Source organism: Fundulus heteroclitus, chromosome 16 (genome assembly GCF_011125445.2).
Source record: "Fundulus heteroclitus isolate FHET01 chromosome 16, MU-UCD_Fhet_4.1, whole genome shotgun sequence".
Classification (NCBI taxonomy): domain Eukaryota; kingdom Metazoa; phylum Chordata; class Actinopteri; order Cyprinodontiformes; family Fundulidae; genus Fundulus; species Fundulus heteroclitus.
This window is the reverse complement of record NC_046376.1, coordinates 1-18,918: the sequence shown is the minus strand read 5'-3', so window position 1 is coordinate 18,918 and position 18,918 is coordinate 1. Positions and strand designations below refer to the sequence as shown.

Genomic DNA, 18,918 nt, shown 5'->3' with positions numbered 1-18,918 from the left:
AAGTCCACATGCAAACAAAACATTTGAATATCTTACTATCAACTACATATATTGATTGGGTAGAAAACTTTCTATCAGTACTTTGTTCAAACAGAGCAATAAATATTATGTCTATCATCATCATCTGGGTTGGTTCCTGTTATTTATAGTTCCTCTTGTTCCAACGCATGCAGTGTTTATTTAAAACTGTGGACTAGTTAAAACACCCTATTGCTCAACTGATTCCTTCGTCTTCAAGATAAAATAATTCACCTTGTTCATCGCTGAAAGCTCCTCAGAAATGAATTCGTCCACCATCTTCAGCTCCAACTCCTTTTCCTTAGACATAAAATAATTGACCTTCATCATTTCACAAATCTCGGCAGATGTAAATCAATCCACCATCTAAAGATCTGATTTCTTTTCTTTAGAGATAAAGTAATTCACCTTGTTCATCGCTGAAAGCTCCTCAGAAATGAATTCGTCCACCAGCTTCAGATCTGATTCCTTGTCCTCAGGAATAAAATCCCTCTCCTCGTTGATCTCTGCTTCTGCCTCCTCGAGTTCTGGTTCCTCTGGGATCACCGGTAACATCTCAAACCACAAATGGTGGTACCTACGGAGGGACCCCCGAGATCTCTGAGTGGGTTTTTCCTCCACAGTCTGGGAATCACCCCGATCAAAACCGATGGGCTGAAGCTCTTCTGTCTGCTGCCTATTGAGGGCATCTAGCTGATCTTCAGCAGCGTTTTGCTTCCTCTGCTGATGTTGTATACACCTCTCAGCTAACAGTTCCTCTATTAGTATCTCTGCATGTGGAAGCATTATATCCAGTCTGTCCATCTCAGCGACATAAAAAGCTAATTGATCATCCATGGGGCCGAGGACATAGCTCACTTTTTCTTTGACAAGTTTGACTAATTGCTTATTGAAGATGTCAAAGCTCTTGGGTTGAGTGGTTGGACGCATGTTAAGGAAGTCTAGAAATGATGTTAGTACTGACTTGCCCACAACGGTTTCCACATCCCCAGATGTGAAGCGTGCTTTGTAGATGAAGGCGGTACATAGATTGGCAACATCCAACACCAGCTCCTTTAGCTTAGATAAGGTGTCATCATTGGGTTCTCCTACGGCCAAATCCACGGTCTGCTCCATTGAGATGGACAAAAAGAAATCTTCCATCAATGTCATCATAAAGTCTGCTGGGACTTCTGGAGCCCCTGAACTGGTGGAGTCGTTCATGGCTTCTTTGTTTGCACGGGTTCGTAAAGCAAACGCTGGGATTGTCAATCCCAGCGTTTGCTCTGGGATTGACAATCAATCAATCAATTGTAAAACTAAATCAATTGTAAAACTAAATCAATCGTAAAACTGAATCAAATGTAAAAATCGTAAAAATTGTAAAAATCGTAGAAATTGTAAAAATTGTAAAAATCGTAAATCACAAACTATTGCAAGGTATCGCTAACTAACTCGTTTTCTCTCACCAAAAACACATCTGTCTCTCACAAAGAAAGTGCCAGAAGGAGAGAATAATTCCGTTACATGGTCTTCTAAGGCAGAGAAGCTCCTGTGATGTCATCACCATCACAGGAGCTGCTGTGATGCAGAAGTTCCACTCAGGGATGCACATCAGCTTAGCAACCGTTGCTAGGTACGTCCCCAGCCTTCCAGTGTGCACCACAGGAAAATACTGTCTTCATTTAAAGGAGGGAAAGTTAAAGTGTTTCAGTGTTTAAGTGACAGGTGCGCCCCCTGCAGCTCAGAGGGTGAGAAGGACCCCTCCCCTCAATAAACGTCTTCATGTTTTAGAAAAGATTTAACTGCTTGATAGAGAAACAGCCGGTCACACAGCTGGGTGGAAGTTAGCTATAAACAAGGTCTATTTTAAAAAAAAATTAACTGTTTTGGTTAATCAGAATATTGATATTTAAGAGAACAGCTGGTTGAGTTGGACATCAATCCTTGTTGAACATAAAGTGCAACCAGCAAAGAAGTCTATGTATTAAACAGTCTGACCGGTACTTAACACTATGATGAGATTCCTGAAAGTTTCTGGTAAAAAAGTATAATTATATAAACTCTAAAACAAATAATAAAACAGGATCATCTCACTGCTGCAGCAATCTACCCTTCCACGTGAGGCAAACCCAGTTTAAACAAGTTACTGACACCTAAAGGAAGCGTCTGATCCATTAATTGTTACGTAGCCAAAAGTTGCAGACTTCTGGATTTGGAAATAGTGTTTTTTAAATGGTGATTATATTTAAAATGTGATTAATTGTGCAGCCCTACTGGCTATGATACACAAGATTGGGAACCCTCTCTGAGAGCTTCCAGCTGGATTTGCATCATGATGAGAAAATTATCTTGTCCTTAGATCCATATGATAGAAATAAGTTAGGGCCATAAAATTTGATCAATTTAAACTTAGTCAGTAAAAGTCAAATAATTTATTCCTGAAGTAGGTCAACAAATTAAAATGTCCTTCAGATCCACACATTAATTCACATTCCTGCAGAAGGTCCATTTCTACTTGTAGACAGAAAAAGTGTTGCAAATACTGACGCCAGTAGAGCATAGTAGTACTAGTTAGTGTAAAAGTCAGCCTGCCTGTTTTATATTCAACATACAGCTCTGGGTCGTTTAAATATGCAGTATTAATAATCACAGGTAATCACAAATGTAACATTAATTTGTAATGTTCTCCTATTGCAGCTGAGTTTTATATGAGGTTTTAGCTGGCTCTTAGAGCGCAGCTGTAGAAATAAACAAGTGTTTGGTTGTTAAAGAGTTGTTGTTCTGAGGGACAGAGGACGATAACCTAACTAATCTGTGACCAAGAGGAAAGCTGCTGCAGAGATCAGCTGATCAGAGAGCTCACAGGAACTATTAATGTCCCCCAGCATGTAGTTTCTGCTGTGTGATAAAATCCATCACTAATCATCCGGTCACAGACAGATATCTGAATCTGATCTCATGAAAAGGGAAATGTAGGAACCGCTATCTAATAAAAACCTGCATTATGACCAGTTTTAACTTCTAATCTGTTTTTTTTTCTTGACTATTTCATTCATTAAGTCCACCTCACCAAACCTGCCACTATGGACATTAAAACATAAAACTGGTTTGCGTGCCCGCAGCACCAGTATTCTGCACAGATGCTGCCGCTGATTGTCTGCAAAGTGTCTCCTCTCTGCAGCCGCGCTTTTATCAGGAAGTTCTTTTCCTCCTTCAGTCAGAGAGCGGCTGTGATTGGTGGAGAAGAAACAGGTTTTCATCCTGATGCTGCAGTCAGAGCAGAGCAGAGCTGCTCCTCCAACTCAACAAAGACATTCCTGTCATCATTCATGAAATCAGAGCAAATTAAGAACGGATAACACAACAAAATAGCTGCAGAACACCTCTTTATTCATCCATCAACTGTTTCCTTCAATCATCTCCAGGTGAGAATTAGTGGAGTGAAAAAAAAGCCAATGAAAAAGAACCCTGTGGTGCATCATTTATCAGTACTGCACACACATGAATATATATGTGTGTGTGTGTGTGTGTGTGTGTGTGTGTGTGTGTGTGTGTGTGTGTGTGTGTGTGTGTGTGTGTGTGTGTGTGTGTGTGTCTTTTCATGTCTTTTATGTAGTTTCTGTTTTACCTTTGCTTTTGGTGATTATACTTTACAGCTTTGCTGAGGGGGTTATATTAAAGCACAATATAAACTGTTTGTCTGTCCATAAATTTTAGCAGTTTTTAAGCTTAAATAGCTAAAACAGCTGAACCCAAGGCTTCCAGGAGAAAATAAACTCCAATAAATGTTAACATTTATTTTCATTAGAAATAAACAGCATCCCTTCTATCAATTTATTCAGAAGCATTTTATTGAAACATGAATATTTGTTGCCATCTTGTGGCGGTTTATTGAATTGCAGGGCCAGTCTTTTCTGATTCATCAGTTCTTGTTCATTTGCTGTAATTTCGGTTTTCAGATGACTTTTAGCAGTCGGTTGGAATTAAGTCATTGGTGTCATCCATCAGAATCCTGCAGAAATCTCCTAAGAAATGCGACATCTGTTCATGATTTTTTCCAGGTTGTGCTCAAGGTTTTTGACCCTGTCCTGGATGGATTTGATGGGGGGGAAGATGGCATCTTTTTTGGGTGCTGGTCTTGTGTCAATGCGCTGCTCACAGTGTTCTCCGTAGAATCCAGTGGGGCATCGGCAGAACCATTCGTTTGAGTCCAGGACTCTCTCACACCGTCCGTTGTTCTGACAGGGATAATTTGTACAGACAGGCAGCTTCCTGGAGAAATGTATGGAAATCCTTCCACCACCAGTTGACCAGGAGCAGCCCACTCGATGAAGAGGTGCTGGGAACTCTGCAAATTCTTCATTGTAGGTGACATGTGACACTATGGCATATTTATTAAAAACAATTTCGACAGGAAGAGAATCACCCCCCCAGGCTTGAGGCGAGTGGCTTTCCTGGCATTGATCTGTTCGGATGTTTGTGCAGTATTCATTGCTGAAACAGGTTTCTGCAGTTTTCTTAACATATGGGACATCTATCTGAGCTCCATGGAGAGTGTGGCTCACAAGCACAATGATGCTCCCTGCATCAACCTCAGTGGCACCAAACACCAGGTGATTGTCTTTGTCTGCCTTGTTGTAGACCACCACCACCCACTTGTACCAGTTATACTTCTTGTCCAGAACCTCTTTCACCTTAAGTGCCACAGCAGTTTTGTCATCAGCACTGAGTCCTTTAGCAGTCTCCTCCACATCTTTCTTCATGTACTGCTCATAATTCTGTAAGCAGTAGTCTATGGCGGCTAGCTGGGCTTCAGAGACCTTCTTGAACATCTGCACATGTTCAGCCTCTTTGCTTTCTGTGTTGAAACCAATCAGCTTCCAGTAGAACTGGTTGAGCACCATGCCCTTCCACAACAAGCTGCTGAAGTACAAGTTGTATCTGCCGATTATATTAATGCCACATTTAAACTTCTTCTTCAGCAGATTGTTGAGGTTTTCATGCAGAGATGCACTCTCAACTGTCAGGTAGCGGTAAAGATTGTACACACTGGACTCGGCTCCTGAGTTTTCATAGTAGCTGGTGAATATTTCAGCCAGTCTGAGTCTCTCTTCTGCACTTTGCACCAAGTTGCTGTTCTGACGAAGGTCATTGAACTTTTCCCAGGCGTTGAGGATGGTGACTTCGTCTCTAGAGTAGACGCTGGCATAGTTGAACCATTCTACATCTGCTGCCAGGTTCGAGATCTGGATGGAGAGAGAGTCCAGCTTCCGGTTCACCTCAGCAAACCCCTTCTTTACCTCATTCAGCACCGGGTTCTCCTGAGGGATTAACGCCAAGACCATATTGAGGACGGACGCGACCAGAGTTCCGATGCCGGGTGCCAGGCTGGCGAACTTAGAGAAGCTCTTCATCACATCTGTGACTTTGTCGACGGGAATGTTTTCGATCACTTCTTTGATGACAGTCAGACTGCTTTTGACGACTTCTGTAGATGCTTGCACCCACTCTCTGGTACTGTCGGGTAGCTCTCTTTGAGCTCTGCGCTGCAGGGATTGGGCCTGTGGTGCGTCATCAACAGACCGAGCAGAGGTGTTTGTCCAGTGCAGAAGAAGGATCAACGAGGCTAACAGGAACAAGCCGGCCCAGCGTCGGGAAGCCATCACTAGAAAATAGAGAATAAAAATTAGTCCAAAGTATGAAGACATATACAGGCTTTAGTAGATCAACACACTGCTAAATCTTCCAAATATAGTTAAAGGACCGAGTTGGGTACAACCAGTCCAGAAGTCTGAAGTCAAAGTGAATTACTCTAAGAACAGAGTAAACTTATCACTCTGGTAGCTTGTTCTAGACAATGGTTCTAAGAGGAACTCAGCTCGCCACGATGGGCATTGTATTCTGAGCTATCTGTAGAGGTAACCCTGAGGAAGAGATTGCTGCCAAACTCATGACCCTCCATGTTTTTTTTATCAGATCTGAATGGTATTCACTGGATTATTCTGATTATGACCAAGAACTTTTTTTGTCTTTTGTTTGTTTTTGCATGTAAATAGTTCCTTAGCTTAGCTCCTTTTTTTTATCTCCATTTTGCTTAGTAGTTTAGTTAAGTTTCACTAGCCTAGTAGAGAGGATTTGTTAATGGAAATATTGTGTTAATTCAGATAAACAGCATTACATAGTGATGTTCTCTGGATGTTAGTTTTATTTCTGTTATTAAATTCTTGAACTTAAAATGAAGTTTGTGACTCCTTTATTCTATGTGTGTGCAGGTTTTGCTGTTAAAAGATCGCTAGTGCTCGAATTCATCCCTTTCAACCATTGTCCTGACATCAGCTTAAGGGCTGATTATCACCAGACAATACTTAACAGACAGAGAGTTATTTAATAAACAATAAATAACTTTGAACAGTGTATAATTGCACAACACATCTAGGATGAAAACTTCAGATCCCTCCATGATCTCTAAGTGGGAGAACTTGCAAAGTCGCAGGATATTCAAATAATTACTTTTTTTACTATATCTAGACGTCCTTCCAATGCAGATTTGTCTTCTTCTGACCTAGACTTTGGTCAGGAGGAAGATTTGATATAGCAAACATCAAACATGGACATCTTTATGTTCTGGATGAAGAAACCTGGTCAGTTACCTGCTGTTCTGGTTCTTTTATTCTCTGACAGCTGAAGGATTTTTCTGTCTGAGAAAATAAAAATCAAGTAAATCATTAAGACAACTGCACATAAAAACCTGATCCATAGCAGTTCCACTATTTAAACATCAGCGTGAAAATAAACCCTGCAGACCTGATAGGATGTCTTTGGAGCAGATGGAGTCCAGAGGGAGGATCAGCTGCTCACCAGAGTCCGTCAGAGGAAACTTCTGCTCTCTGCAGGATGGATGAAGCTGACTTTAACTTTAAAGAACAGAAAGTCCCACCCCCCTACACAGGTCCATAATTTCTGTCGTTATTGACAAGTCAAAGTCCTCTCAAAGGTTAGGTTTAAGTCAGATCTATTAAACTCAACATTTGCCTAACATGTCAATGAAATCCAAACCTAAAGCCATGCAAAGGTCTTCATCCCCTGTAAACATTTCCACAGCTGGTCTATGCAGCCTGCATATTTTATTGGGTTCTTATCTGACTGACCATCACTGACTGGAACACTAAATAAACTAACTCTAAAATGGAAGGAAAGAGATTTTACGCAATATTCACAAATCTGAGCTGCTCAGTAGATTATTTTTCTGGTTTCTTTACTCACGGTTTGTAAATTTAAAGGGAAGGTTAGTTTGTTTGTAGCACATTTCAGTAACAAGAATTCAAAGAGCTGAATAGAAACAGAAGAAAAGACAAACATTACAGAGGAAAGCACATGGCAAAGGAATAGTAGCAGCAGGTCAAGATATAAGACAATTTAGACTATAAACTAAAACAATAACATTTAAAGGCAAACCTGAATAAATGTGTTTTTAATCTTGATTCAAAGGAACTCAGGCTTTCAGCACTTTTCCAGTTTTCTGGGAGTTTGTTCCAGATCAGTGGAGTATAGGAACTAAATGCTGCTTCTCCATCTCTGGTTCTGGTTCTGGTTCTGGTTCTGCAGAGCAGGCTGGAGCCAGAAGACCTGAGTGGTCTGGAGGGTTGATGCCCTGATAACAAGTCTGTGATGGATTTAGGTGCTAATTCAGGGATTTATAGACTAACAGAAGGATTTTAAAGTCTATTCTCTGAGATCCAGGGAACCATGGAAGGACTTCAGAACCGGGTCCATGTTCTCTACGTTCTTAGTCTTAGTGTTAGAACTTCAAAACCGGGTCCATGTTCTCAGTGATCAGTTCTACTAAAGATAAACATGGATTATTTTCTCCAGATCCTGCTGAGACATCAGTCCTTTAATCCTGGAAATGTTCTCCAGGTTCTAGAAGGTCCACTTTGTCTTCAGATGGAGGTTCAGGTGTGAGTCCATCACTACTCCCAGGTTTCAGGCCTGATCAGTGGTTCCTAGCTGAAGCAGCTGAAGCTGTGAGCTAACTCTGGATCTCTCCTCTATTGGTCCAGAAATTATTCCTTCAGTTTAGTTTTTATTCAGTTAAAGAACATTTTGTCTCCTCCTGCATTGATTTCTTCTATTTCCTCAGAGGCTGAACTGGTTCATAGTCACCTGGTGACATGGTGATGTAGAGCTGTGTGTCGTCTGCATAGTGATGGTAGCTGATGATGTTTATGATCTGAGCTAGAGGAGCATGTAGATCTAGAACAGGAGGAACCCAGGATGGAACCTTGGGGAACCCCACATGTGATTTATGTCATCTGATGTAAAGTTACCTGCTGACACTAAAAGTCCTTTAAGTAGGATTTAAACCAGTGGAGAGCTGTAGCAGAGAGGCCGACCCAGTTCTCCAGGCAAGGAAGACATGGTTTTCATCCCCATGATGTCAGGTTTTCTATTTCTGTGTTGCTGTTTCTTCATGATCAGAGATCAGGTCTGTAACATCAATTCTCCATTTTTGATGATGCTGTTGCATGAAGAGGGATTTGAAAACGGGATTGATGGCAAAAACAGAGTTATATTTAACAATAACTTTTACAGCCATGTTATGTCAGTAGTGTCAATAAAGAGTCAAGATGCAGAGAGCAGAGTTAGATACATCTGTCAAGTGAGCTGGATAGATCGAACCACAGAGGAGAGTTTGATCTAGTAACACCTGAAGCTCCAAACGCCGATTAGAAACAATGAAAGAGAAAAGTAAAGGACTAAAGTCATTTTTGAATGGTGCTCCCCCTAAAGGACCTTTTGAACAATGCACTGTCATAAATCCCCCCCCCCACCAGACCCCACAGTACAACTCTCACAGCACCTAGATGGAGAGAGAAAGAGGTGTCTATGCAGACGGTGCATATGAGCCCATTTTTAGATTATTTCGGAGATGGAGGGCGATGTGTGGGGGACGGCTAGGCGCAGCGGGGGAGGGTCTACTTATAGCTCTTGTTCATAGTTGTTTAGTTTGTTGCCCAAATAAGAGACTTTACGGCCAAAAACAAGCCCAATAAACCGAAACCTGTGTCACACGAAATTTATAAGAGACTTAATAAAAACAAATATTTTTATAATGAGCAGACTTGGTAACGCTGTTATTGACGCCAAAGCCGTATTTTTCATTTTGATGCCCTTTAAAGGGTCATTCATGCTTTATTCATGTCTAGACTGGACTACTGCAACTTCCTCTATGGTGGGATTGATCAGTTTTACTCCCACCGTCTCCAAAACTGATTTCAAAATGCTTTGTTTTAAACGTTTAAATGCTCTTCACACGTGCACCATTATTTTGCACTACCAGCGTTGCCGAACTTTTATAATCCATTTAAATTTACACAACTGAACGTTTTCTGTATTTTTGCACCATATTATTTTGCACTGCATTGAACTTCTTCATGTTAATGCCTTTTTGCACCATTATTTCTGAGCCATGCTGGAACATTCTTCTGCACTGTTTTTCTCCTGCATTGTAACATTCTGATCACTGCTGCACTTTATATTGTAATTTTGCCTTATTCCACCTGCAATGTCGTAAGCTGTAAGCAACCTGAGCTCCTGCATCTTACTGGAAGAGCTCTGAATCAGAAGATCAGATGTTGTTGGTGCTTCCTGGGACTGGACGTGTCCAGGGCAGACGAAGCCTTTTCAGCTTCAGCACCTAAATTATATTAATTGATCTTTTAACCCTGGCTTTTAAAACACCTAGAATATCAGACCAGTCCTTGTCTTTTGCTAATTTATTGTTATTGTTTACCTCTCTTATTCTGATTTCATCTCCTGCGCAGGTCTTTGGTTGCCTTATGCCGTGTAAGGAGCTACAATAAATAAAATCATCAATGAGGCCACCTTTGTTGTCACAGCATCTACCTCCTGGCAGCTTTGCTCCCTCTTTACAGTAAAACCCGCCCCTCCCTCACATCTAAGCAGGTCATGCACTGGTCTGCCAGGAAGCCCCCCCCCCCCCTCCATGGACATGGTAAATAAACAGCAGCTAAATATTTGCTGAGAGGGGCAGCAGTGTTTGACTAAACTCGCTGATCTGCAGGTTTCTGTAAGTCACCTGGTCTTTCCAGGTAACCTGGGGGGTGGGGGGGGGGGGGGTAATCAGGGCCCCTTGTTATAGGTTCTTCAGCTCAGACCCGCCCTGCTGCTCCTCACGCTGAATGAAACATCTCTTTGAAAAAGTCCACCTGTCCTCTGATGGGAGCAGATCTCAGAATCTGTGATAAATCTGCAGCAGACAGCAGCTCCCCAGTCAGCAGGTGTAAACTCAATGAATCTGTTCATTTCAGATCAAATGATGAGCGTCACCAGATAACATGTCACCCTGGTAACAGGAAGATGTGTCTGTGAAGAAGAAGAGTGCTCTTCATCAGAGTTCCAGCAGATATGTCCGTTCAGACGCCTCCTTTAACCGTTTTCTCCTTCAGCTCCAACGTCTGACCTCATTTCTGCCCCTGGTGGTCAGTCCTCAAAGCTGCGTCTGAAACCTGATCTTCTGACATGTTTTCAAACCAACAGCGAGGATCTCCTTCCAGACGCTCCACTTCAGGAGGGAACCCTGACGCGGATCCCCTCGTGGTGTTTGCCTGAGAAAAACCGTCAGTTTATGTCAGTAAAACATGAGTCCAGCCTCTGATCCAGCGGCTGGTAGAACCACCAAGAACACTCAGCCTCTGTTCTCCAAGGATTTTGGTCCATTCTTCTGCCCAGCGGTGCTTCACTTCATTGAGGTCTGCAGAAATCATGCTGGAGGCAAACTTTGTGCTTTCTGGAACAATTTTTACGGCTGATTCTGATTCGCCGTCGTTAAAGTCTCTATGGACCCAGTAGTTGGGTCGAGTCGGCAAGAGGAAGCGGCCCAAACGTCTGAGGGAAGTTCTGCCCACAGAGTCTGTATGAAGAACTTGGCTCAGCATGCAGAACACCAGTGGGTCAAAGTGTTGCCCTGTGGGACACCAGCGGTACTTTTCAGTGGATTCCACCAGGTTTGGTCATATTTGTGCTACAACTAGTCCATCTGATCTCCTTCACCTCCCCTGTGATGCGCCCCTGTGGGCACCGTGTAGGCGGGGTCCGGGGCAGTTTGGAGGGACGCGCCTAACGGCTGCGCCCAAATGGCAGTTCCTTGGCAACGCAAAGCCTCAGTCAATCGTTCCCCAAAATGTTTGTTTATGTATGTGATGGACGGTTGTACTGGAAGTGAAATTTCGATTACAAGGCAAATTGTAGTTGACAGTAAAGATTGATTGATTGATTTAAACTGGACCTTAACATCATCTGAAACATCTACAGGTCTTCCATTTTTAGCCTATTTAATTTCCGTCTCCCATCCACATGTTGCAGTTTTGTTCCCTTCCTTCCTTTCATACCCATTAACAAAGGTCTTAATTTCCCTGTATGTAAACTGTTGCACGTGAGTTTATTTTTCTTAAATATTTCCCATCCATCTAGCCGATAATTACATTATTTTCTTTAGACTACTACTGGAACCTACTTCCATTTCATTTCCCTCTGGAAAAAGGCGGGTACCAAACAACCTAAACTTGCAAAACTACAAATGATGAGGACCAGCAGCCTCTTCTGAAACATGGCCAGCTTCAGACGTCAGGATTCAGATCTGGTTCATTTCCTCAGGGGGCCTCATGTATCCAGCGTCTGTACACTCTAAACACTTTCACACACAAAACAGGGTTTATTAAAAAGAAAGAAATCTGAAAATTTTGACCTGCTGTGAAAATCTGCGGCAAACATTTTTCGATTAACAAGTCACAAAGTACTAAAACTCACCAAAATCCTTCAAACTATAACTCCATTCAGTTTAATTTAACCCAAGCAGCATCAAAGCTGATTGTCCATGAGTTTGAAAAAAGAAATAGAATCCCTTTTAGCCTGAGACAATAACAAAACACAGCTAAAGAAATGATGGAAATAACTATTCTATTTTAAAGATGCTGGTTTCAAAATGCTTGTGTACACCCTCCTCTTTTGATTGACATCTTTTGACCCACTGTGTTGATCTATGGTTTCTTCAGAGCCAGTGTTGCTCATCATGGCTGTTTCTAAGGGCTATAATTTATAGTTATTATATTTAAATTGGCAGTGAGATTTAGAAAATTTGGAAAATCTGTCCCAGGGAACCAAATTTTCTGTTGCTGATTTTGTTATGAAGAACGTTTCATGTTGCACCTTTAAAGGGGCCTCGTCACAAACCATGACTATAAAAGATGTCTGCTGGTTGAGCTCCAGCTCCTTCAGATCCTAAAGACTGGATCAAACCAGCAGCTTCTACAAAGGAGGAGGAGGAGAAGAACGATGAAGAAAGGTCAGAGTCAGAACCAGGGTCAAGGTGTTAAGGAACAAATTGGATAAAGCGATCTTAAAGCTCTGACCTGTTTTAGTTTGATATTCTTAACTGTAACAATAGTAATAATAAAACAGTTCAAAAGTAGCTTTGTAGTAAGGCAAATTTATTTATATAGCACATTTCAGTACAAAGACAACACAAAGTGCTTTACATTATTAAAATATAGGAACATAAAAACAGGATAAAAGAAAGTTGGAATAAAATGTAGGAAAAAAATAAGGAAAATTAAAAATTGGAAAATAGAAACTAAAAGCAAATATTAAAAACAGTTGGTCTACAAAGTTGAACTAATGATGTTTCAGTAAAACAGTTTAACTAGAACAGTTAAAATCCTAAACTAATGTGTTTTTAATCTTGATTTAAAGGAACTCAGGCTTTCAGCACTTTATTTAGATGCTAAGCCATTCAGGGATTTATAGACTAACAGAAGGATTTTAAAGTCTATTCTCTGAGATCCAGGGAGCCATTAAGAACTTTAGAACCGGGTCCATGTTCTCTACGTTCTTAGTCTTAGTGAGGACTTCAGAACCGGGTCCATGTTCTCTACGTTCTTAGTCTTAGTGGAAGGACTTCAGAACCGGGTCCATGTTCTCTACGTTCTTAGTCTTAGTGAGGACTTCAGAACCGGGTCCATGTTCTCTATGTTTTTAGTCTTAGTGAGGATGCGGGCAGCAGTGTTCTGGATCACCTGCAGCGTTCTGATCCACTTTTTAGGCAGATGTGCTGTTCTAGCTGTGCCTGTAAAAAATCTCATTCTACAAAGGCAGCTCCATGTGCCGGCGCTGCACACGGTGCCCATTTTCTCCACTTCAGCCCCTGACCCCCAGCTTGTCTGTGCACGGCGTTGCCTGCAGGCCATCCTGGTTTTATTCAGCCTCTCTGACTGTGCCATGGTTTGTCCTCCAGGGGGAGACATCCTCACCTTACCAGGGATGGTCTCAGTGTTCTCCTGGTAAAGCCTTTATGGCTGAATGAGAAATCAAAGCCAGTTTTACTCTTGAAGAAGAATTGGTTTCATAAGTTTGTTGTAAAATAATGGATTTGGAAAAATTGTTTCACAATTATATGTTTTGGAATTATATTGTTTTTCTATAACTTTTATTTCAGTGTTTAAGATCTTTAAGATTCCCATTCAACATTCCCAGTTTAATGCTGTTTTAATTGCATAAGCAGCAGGCTTCAACATCGCTGCTCGAGGCGGACTTTAACCAAGCCTGAAACTGATCGTTTTGATGCCAAATGTTGCTTAATCAGCTTTTTCCCATGACAACAACGGCACTACTTCTTCTGTTTCTGCACATAGACCATCAGGTGGAGGGATATGGGCCAACCAATAAGACAAAAGCCGATTGCCTGGCTGCGTGTTTTTAGTTGTAAATAGTCGCTGGAGCGACATGGCCGTTACATAGCATGAAGAAATTAAGCCTACTGGGGAAAACAAATAAGATTGCAACACGATAATTCAGGGAATTTAAGATTTTTAAGACCCCATGAACATCCTGATATGTACTGTGAAGAAAAAAACATGGGAATTTATCATTTTCTGTGGCCTATCTGAACTGATCCAGACTAGCCTGTACTTTACTTCTCCACTTCAGCGGTTAGAAGAGCGAACCACGTCACCAAAAACAGCCCTGAACATGTTAAACACAGTGGAGTTGAACGTTTCCAGTGGAACGGTCATGACTGTGTTGTCCACAGTGTAGGCGTACTGCCACCTCAGGAGCTCCTCCTCCATCATGGCTCTTCTGGGTGATTTTTCCAGGCAGGCAGCCAGGTGGACAGTGGCTTCAAACCCTGAGAAAAAGAGCACCAGGGACAAGGCCAAGGTGACGACGAAGAAGGGGACTCTGCCGATGAAGGGGGCGAGGAATGGGATGAGATACCGGTTGGCTGCTGGTGAACCAAAATAGTTTTCTAGAGCAATGAAATATTCAAAGGCCTTGTCATTGGCTGTTCCTACAGGTGCCACCATAATTTTAGGGATCAGTTGAGCTCCAGACTGCCTCATGGAGTTCCAGTTCCTGGGCAGAGGGAATGTCACGTGGTCTTCAGTGGAAAATGGGCAATCGCCCGGCTGTTTGCTGCACCCAAACTGCCTGTCCTGAGGCTTGATGCATCCTGTGGCGATGCTGTAGGCTGCTTCAGCAGACAGGAGGCAGTTCCAGGGAGGATACAGCAGGACGTCAGTGATGGACGGCAGAGGCAGCAGACAACTGGCAGGAATCATGAAGTTCTCAATCGCTCCATGAGCTAAGAAGACCAAATCAATCTTCCTCCTCTCCCGATCCTTCTTGTTCTTCTTCTCCCACTCCTCCCCCAGTTTTTGGTTGATGAAGTACCAAAGATCCACCAGATGGAAGAAGTCCTCGGACTCTGCGTTGTTTTCCAGCCACTCTTTTACTAATGGGTCTGGTGAGTTTTTAATTGCATGAGCAATTAACTCGCCCTTCTCAACGTGGCTCCTGGTTTTCTTCTCGATGATGGATTTAATTCTATTCAGCTTCTGAAGGGCTTCTCTGCAAAAGGATAAAAAAAAAAATCAAATCTCTGGGCATTTTTGTTAAATATTCTCTAAATCCACTCCTTTGCTCTTTTATTCTTGCACCCTCTGCACACCATGGTGCTAAAATGTAGACATGGATATTTTCATTTTTTCTTTAGTTAATTAGTTCAACAACTTCAAATATCCACAAAGCTACTGTTATTTAGCCTCGTGAGACCATCCTGATCTCGCGAGCTTTCAAGGTTTCACTCGCAGATCAGTCTGGATACTCTCCGTTAAAGAAAATTTGGAGCCGTTCACAAAACGAACGTCCAATCAGCGTTGGCTTTGAGGCGGGTTGAGGTGTGACGCAACGAGGAGCGTCAGTTCAGTCTAAAGAACATGGCGGCTTCAGCCGATGAAACTAGCGTTAGCGCGGCTATCGAGCAAGTTTTATCGGAATTACAGAGTATTTCTCTGCTGAGCTAACGAGCCTTTACCTGCAGCAGCAAGAGTAGCTTGACTTGTGGTTGTGTTTTCGTCGTCGCTCTGTTACGAGCGACGACGAATCTGATTGGTTTATTTGGCCCGTCTATCACCAACATAGGCCAATCAGCTAACCAGTATTTTCGCCCCTTCCCAAAATTACTTCAATGGAAGGTTTCCAGATGGATATGCGGAGCAAATCTATCTGGCGGAGTCAGGTAAACTGTTATTGACATATATGATTAGTTTTCGTATTATTTTAGTAAGCAGTTACCTAAGTTCTAATTCCTATTGTTAAACTTTGTGGTCTGAAGTTCACATAGGATGGAGTCTGCAGGGTCGTTCAAGGCTATAAATTCACCCAATTTTCTTGTGGGATTCAGGGCAAGTAAGAGTTACCTGAGGTTTAATGGTGACACGTCGCTGCATGCCCCCAGCTTTAGGATAAAGTTGTAAGTGTGTGTCTCCCCTTTGTATTCCAATAGTAATAAATAGGTGTATGTTCCAAGTGTTTTGTCTCTGATAATTGTTTTCTTTCCTTTGCAGCTGAATTTACGAACCGGGTGAGGCGGGCTGTAGTGAACGAGACAGGACGATGGAGAGGCCGCCTCGTCACTACCAAAACATTCAACCATTTCAGACCTTTTAAACTCCAGCTTTAAATAATTAATCAATCACAATAATATCCTGGCATAAAATAATCTTTATCTACACTGCAGGAGGATACAGCTTTGGCGTGCTTAAATGGCTGAAAGAACAGCAATAGCACTGATCGGTTTGCATTAATATTGTTGATGTGGAACCGAATCGTGTCGCCTCGGAGGATCAAACTGCCCCCCCCCTCCATCAAATCATGTTCATCTATCTCACTGTCAGCTCAGCTTAGATCCTGTGTGTCTTTCAGGACCCTCAAAAGTGCTTTACATGGAAAGAGACACAGACAACATAAATTAATGTCTATTTATCTTAAATAAAATGGCCTTCTCCCCAGAATGTAAACTTTAACGCCAGTGTAGCCATCAGATAAATAAATGTGGTCTGGATAGAAGTCAAAGGGGTGTTTTTGGTCACTAAGAAGACAACCGCAATTCTCAGGTTTTAGATAACTAATACCAGTGCAATTAGATCAGCTTTGGTGCAAAAGTTTGACTTATGTATGATCAATGGTTTTGTATAAAGAAAAATCTCCAAAATGATAGAATTTTTTTTTCAGCCAGCTTGAAGTTAAGAGATGAGAGAAAACAGAGAGAAGATGTACGATGATTTAATGTCGGTTTATTTTGGTGGGTGTACATTGAGCGACGATGTTAAGACTTCAGTAAATTTAAAGAATTTGCAATGCCTCAAATAAGCCGTTCCAGTTTCAATGCAGGTAATTGATCTCAGATTGAAAATTTGAAACATATTTACCGGGTCGGTTGGGTTTTGGTGGTGCCGCCCCCCCCCCCCCCCCCAATCTTGATTTTAGGGTTCACCTCCCTTGTCCAGGGACCTGGTACCCCGTTGGGGTGCCGGTGCTTGGACCTGGTAATATGGGATGTGAATAGTACATGCGAATGTGTGTCTTCGTGTGTCTTTTTTTTGTAGAGTCTGTGTGTTGTGCATGGGGGCACTAGGGTGGGAAGGAGTGAATGAGACTGTGTATGTTTTTTAACCCTAACCCAAGGACACCTCAAGTCTCCGCTTAGTGCGGAGCCCACTAAGCCGGCTCATTCCTGGTGGCTGCTTTGCGGGGCCTGGGACCCCTGGGGCCTCGGGTCCCTGGGGCCCATGACCGGTTCCACTCCAGCGTAGCTGGCTGCCGACGGAGCCCACGGACTCGTCCCCGCGGCTCCTGGGAGCTTCGGCATTGCGGCGGCTGGGGGGTTTCCTTGGAGCCGTCCTATGTTGGCCCCTCTTGGGCACCTTTACTTTGGGGGTCCGTTTGGGCATCTGGGATTTTTGGGGGGGGGGGGGGGGGGGGGGGGGTCTTTGGCTCTTCACAACCACTATTGAGCATTTTTCTCATGGATAAACTTTACAGACACTAGCACACTCTCTCAAACAACTACAGTTCCTTGGATTCAGGTACGTCCATACAGTAAACCCATATTTTTATCTTCAGCTGCCATGTTATACATGTCATATTAAATAATACTACATATACTTCAGCGATGGTATCAAGAAAATCTGAAACATATTTAGCTTTATTTTCATGTTTTTTCTACACATCATTTTCTTGTCATACCTTATTTTCTCCAACTCTTCCTCTGTCTCCTGAGCGGAGGTCCTTATGGCCCTGGCGTTTTCCCTCAGGGTCTCGCTGACTTCAGTCTCATTGTTGTCCAGGTTCTGGCAGTCGTTAACCAGCTCAGGAACCGAGAACAAGAGCCCAACAGCTCCACCTGCAACCTGAACACAGGACATCCCGCTAAATGTGCTGACAGGTCTCTGATAAATGGGACTATTAAATAATACTTTAATATTTATAGTTATTAGCACCAGGAAAACCATGCAAAACATCCTTGAACTCATAAACAGTGAATTAATCTCTCAAATATTAGAAGGAGCCAGTCAGGCAGCTTTAAGGACCTTTTCCAGGACATTTCTGTGGATTTTCACTCTGACCCTGGACTAAACCATCGCCTGGGAACATTTCTCATGAAAGTTGCAGAAACTTTTAGGCAGAGTTTAAAGGAAGTAAAACTGTATAAAAGAAAAGTGACAATGCTGCTGCCAACTGTGGCCAGTCTCAGAGAACCCCAGCCACAGAAACATGACCTGCACCGCCATGTTGGAGGAAAAATCAGGACTACATTCACATTGTTTTACTGATTAAATTACTTCATTTTTTTTATACGAGGAATGTAGAAGAATGTTTCTGACATAAGAGGAATGCTTTTGTTATTTCTAAAGAGCATGCAAGCTGTTCAGATAATCTCCTAAATGAAAAGAAGACTAATTGTTCTGAGTTTTTTTAAATGAGCAAATGGGTTTATCATGAAGATAAGATTAATAGTCCTGTGATTTCCAAGTGAGAACCGTAACATTTCATAAGACAGTACAGGTGTACAGGTGTTTTAGTGACGTTGCAGCTGTTTGGGTCTGACGTGACTTTCAGGAATTTATCTGGAAAACCCATGAAAATGTTTATGGATTCCTGCCAGAAAGTTTACGTTGATCATGATCATTAAATCATGATCAATGTCTCAGGATGCTGAGGATGTTTGGGAGTCTGCAGAGCTCTAAATAGATTCCCAGTCTTGGCTTCTCTCCCGTCAGACAAAGCTAGGAAACCCCACCCCCTGACAAAAGACTTCCCTGCTTTGGCTGCAACATCCTCAGTGAGCAAAGAATGTGGAATGAGTTAAATGAGCTAACTTAGAACACATTTAACCTGTGGTTCATGATTTCTGTTAAATTATTATTTTCTGTCTGATAATGTGTGGTTATTCGCAGAACAAACAAAACAAAAAAACATCCCGCCTCTAAAACGATCTGATTGGTAAGTCGTTATGTTAACACACCCTACACCATACTGACATGTGACTATTTGATTGTA

The 18,918-nt window shown here is 42.2% G+C and overlaps 2 protein-coding genes across 2 annotated transcripts; both read right to left on the bottom strand.

Moving 5' to 3' along the window:
• Window positions 1-207: 207 nt before the first annotated feature.
• Window positions 208-1,221, bottom strand: LOC118566304. The gene is made up of 2 exons (XM_036147972.1): window positions 427-1,221; window positions 208-318 (listed from the first exon to the last, which is right to left on the bottom strand). The coding sequence occupies exons 1-2, from the start codon at window positions 1,219-1,221 to the stop codon at window positions 208-210; spliced, it is 906 nt and encodes a 301-aa protein (XP_036003865.1).
• Window positions 1,222-3,369: 2,148 nt separating this feature from the next.
• On the bottom strand, window positions 3,370-17,768 carry LOC105923193 (SE-cephalotoxin; the record flags this gene model as incomplete). The annotated part of the gene is given in 4 exon segments (XM_012859088.3): window positions 3,370-5,665; window positions 6,651-6,698; window positions 6,805-6,887; window positions 17,605-17,768. Coding segments are annotated over 4 exon segments (1,935 nt in total), but the record flags the coding sequence as incomplete, so codon positions are not given.
• Window positions 17,769-18,918: the final 1,150 nt, after the last annotated feature.

Coding starts and splice junctions, on each gene's coding strand:
- LOC118566304 (XM_036147972.1), bottom strand. CDS start 1,221: ATGAACGACTCCACCAGTTCAGGGGCTCCAGAAGTCCCAGCAGACTTT. Junction 319..426: donor AGCTTTCAGCGATGAACAAG/GTGAATTACTTT, acceptor TTTATGTCTAAG/GAAAAGGAGTTGGAGCTGAA.